Source organism: Zea mays, chromosome 10, assembly GCF_902167145.1.
Source record: "Zea mays cultivar B73 chromosome 10, Zm-B73-REFERENCE-NAM-5.0, whole genome shotgun sequence".
Taxonomy (NCBI): Eukaryota; Viridiplantae; Streptophyta; class Magnoliopsida; order Poales; family Poaceae; genus Zea; species Zea mays.
In genome coordinates this window covers 55,421,795-55,425,420 of record NC_050105.1, presented here as the reverse complement: position 1 = coordinate 55,425,420, position 3,626 = coordinate 55,421,795, and the positions used below count along the sequence as shown (strand labels likewise).

The window sequence follows — 3,626 nt, the reverse complement described above, 5'->3', positions numbered from 1 at the left end:
GTGGTTGCTAAATGTAGGTAGGAAATAAGGTTAGATGAAAAGTGACTAAATTTAGAAAGTTTATTTAGAGAGCTGTTGGAGATGAGTTTTTAGGTTAACTATCTAAATTATTGATTTAAGGAGTATTTTAGAGAACTACTGTAGTTGCTCTAAGTAATGTAGAAGAGAAGGAATATGTCATGTCAGAAATTAATGTCAAGAGGTCACACTGTAACAAGTGCAGACCTGGATGGTTTGGCAAGGGAACAAGGGTGCCTACCATAGTACACCTACCAATTCCCTCTAAATTACACGATCTTGGTCGTCCTCAGCCAAAGTTTTCGCGGCCATTAGAGCTCCACGTGTCCACTTAACCGATTCACCAACTCCACCTTCGCGCTAAGCTCCCCGCCTCCCGCTCGTCCCCGGTGGCTTCATCACTTCATCTCCCTCCCCCTATTAATACAGCTCAGCAGCTTCACTGCCATTTCGCACTCAAAAACACAAACGCAAGCACAAGCAAAACACAAAGAAGCTCAAGAAAGCTGAGGCAAGCCCAGAAGAAGAAAAAAAAAACTAGAAGGAGAGATGGGAAGAAGCGAAGGCAGCACAAGCCCAGCGGCTGGGGGAGCCGCCTGCGCGTGCGCGGTCTGCGGCGGCGCCGCGGTGGTGTACTGCGCGGCGGACGCTGCGGCGCTCTGCAGCCCCTGCGACACCGCTGTGCACGCTGCGAACCTGCTGGCGTCGCGCCACGAGCGCGTGCCCCTTTCCATGGTGACTGCTGCATCCGGCGTGTACGACGACGACCTCTTCGCGCCCGACGACATCGACGCGGCGTCGTCGTGGGCGTCGGCGCCTGCGCAGGGGCAGGGAAGCCCCCAGAACGGGAGCTCGTCGGCGAGCTTCACCACCGGCGACAGCGGCGCGGAGGGCAGGGGCCTGTTCGACCTGCTGTCCGACGTCGACTTCGCTGCCTGTGTCACGGGCGGCGGCGGCTACCTGCCGGACGGCGTGGCGCCCGTCGTCCATCACGGCGCTGCACCTCTGTGGGCGCAGCCCGGTCTGGCCGCCGCCGCATGGACGGCCACGTGGTCGCCCGCTGTCGTCGTCCCGGGCGCCGCCGTGGTCGCCGCGGCGGCGGCGGAGCGGGAGGCGAGGGTGCAGAGGTACCGCGAGAAGCGCGAGAGGCGCAAGTTCCAGAAGACCATCCGCTACGCGTCCCGCAAGGCCTATGCCGAGGCGCGGCCCAGGATCAAGGGCCGCTTTGTCAAGCGCGCCGCCGGCACCTCCTCCTCCTCCTCCTCGGGTGCCGGCACATCGGACAGCATCGACGCTGCTGCCAAGTTCTGGCTCTCCTTCTCCGACGACGCCAGGGACGGCTTCTTCGTGGACGCCGGGGCCTACGGGGTCGTGCCAAGCTTCTAGAAAGTTTGTGCCTTGAAAATTTAGGGGTCACACTCGCATCACAGCGGGCAGCGCTTCTGGGCTTCTGGCGGTGGCGTTCGCCCAGTTTGAAGCAAGTTAAGCAACCGCCCTTCTCGTTTGTGTCGTGTCGTCTCGTCATTCATGTGAGCAGCATCCGTGGTGAAATTCCGCCATCGCTATTTTTAAATGATGGCGCGGAATTTCGATGGGTCATCACCAGTTGGTGAACGAACTAGGGGATTTATTGTGTCTTGTAAGATACAACTTTACTGGGTTGTCTATCAAATTCTGCGTTGGCTCATCGTCATCGCTTTACTGGGGCTAACAATATAGTTGTGGTGGAAATCTGCCATCCATGCTTCCATAGCAAGCTCTTAGATGATCGGAATAAAAGGGGATTTTGATGGGCCAATCAGGAAGTGGGTTTGGTTAATCTATATATGGAGCATATAGCTTATGCAGCTGTTCATCCACATGGTTTCAGTGTTTTGACTTTCTATCCAAGTTGATTAATTCCATATATGGTGGTCCCAATAATCTTATGCCACTAATGTGTTGTGTCGAACAATTGTAGTAGAAGTATGTATTGCTATTTTATTTCTCCAATGACGACGAGGATGCTTTTGATGGCTCGGTGGCTCCACCGGCAGCGAGCTACAGTTTTTTTTATGGCATCATTACAACAAACAATTCTGGATGCTACACCACACTACTTTTGAAGTGATGATGCAGATTTTATACTGTGCCCAACCATATAGGTTCTGTAACAATTCTGACGGATTTTGTTCCCTGTGAATTCAGGATTGTAGTAGTGGAAACTGGAAATCGCGTAGTTCGCAAAAAAAAATTTGCTGATATAAAATAAACGTGTGTGGATTTGCGGTGTAAATAAAAGGCACTTTGCACTGTTGAAAATAGGTGATTAATGCAACTTTTAAGATATCACACATGTAGCCGTCCGAATAAGGTTTGTGCATGTAGTTGTTCACATGTAGTTTTCGCGGTGCTATCATCTGCGCTAGGATAATAAATCCTATGTGATTTGTTATTATGAAGATGCCGCAGTCGCTTTCATGACTAATGGCTCAAGTTTTCCTACTTATTTGTGGCGCGACATGATCACTAGTCCATTGTGTAGTTGCTTTTAGACGAGGATGTCTGTCTGTTTTGGGTTTGTGGGATGTTTTCCATATGAGGAATCAGTATTAGGAATATTCTTCCTTCATCTTTATTCTATTAGTAATTTTTGTTATGACGACATTAGAGTATATTTAATAGCATCTGTGTATACTCGACCTCTTATCTTCAATTTGCAGTAGAGTTTCTTTACCGAATGGTTTTTTTCCAATATTAGGCAAAGAGCTTCTTTGTGTGTTTTTTTATACTAGACAAAGTCTATTTTTGACATTAAAGTAGTAAATTAATCTAAATAAAAAAGTTTTGTACTAGTTGTATAAATCATCAAGATGTACAATATTTATTATTTTCCATTTCTTTATATGGCAAAGTTAAATAAATTTGTTCACAAAACGTATATACATATCTTGTAGTTTATAAAACTACAAGAAAGATGTATAAGATTTGTGAACAATGTTAAAACCACCATGTTGGATAAATAAATAACCAAACAACCAAAATAAATGAAGATCTTAGGAAGTTATAGAGTTTTGTAGGTTGTAACCTTCTGATTTGAGGTCATCTTGTCAACGTAAACTATGTTTGAATTCAAAAAATTTAAAATTCGAATTTGTGAAATGATCTCGGATGGAAAAACCACCAACATAATAGTTGTAGGTTTTAAAAAGTCATGGAACTTTTTAGTTGACAACATCTTGATTTGAAATCACCGGGTCATGCAAAACAATATTTGAATTCAAAATTCGAATTTCTCAAATGACCTCGGATGTAAAAATCACCAAAATTAAAGTTGTAGGTCTTGAAAAGTTATTTAACTTTATAGTTGATAACTTTTTTATTTGAAATCATCTTACCATATAAAAATACATCTAAAGTTTTTAAATTTAAAATTCAAATTTTTAAATGATCTCATATGAGAAAACTAACTTTGTAGTTAAAAAGTTTTCGTTTGAATTCATATAATGACTTAAATAATCAATTTACTCTTCTTTTGTAATAATACGTGGGGAAGGAAAACATAATATAGACACAAGTGAGATAGGGTGGAGTGGTAGAGGAAATTACACGCGCGAGAGAGGGGTTGC

General features: G+C 45.0%; 1 protein-coding gene across 1 annotated transcript; it reads left to right on the top strand.

Annotated features, from left to right (window-relative positions):
* The first annotated feature begins 478 nt into the window (after positions 1-478).
* LOC100281883 (CONSTANS-like protein CO8) lies at positions 479-1,876 on the top strand. Its single transcript, NM_001154803.1, has one exon. The coding sequence runs from the start codon at positions 568-570 to the stop codon at positions 1,402-1,404; it is 837 nt and encodes a 278-aa protein (NP_001148275.1). The 5' UTR covers positions 479-567; the 3' UTR covers positions 1,405-1,876.
* The last annotated feature ends 1,750 nt before the right edge of the window (positions 1,877-3,626 follow it).

Coding starts and splice junctions, on each gene's coding strand:
- LOC100281883 (NM_001154803.1), top strand. CDS start 568: ATGGGAAGAAGCGAAGGCAGCACAAGCCCAGCGGCTGGGGGAGCCGCC.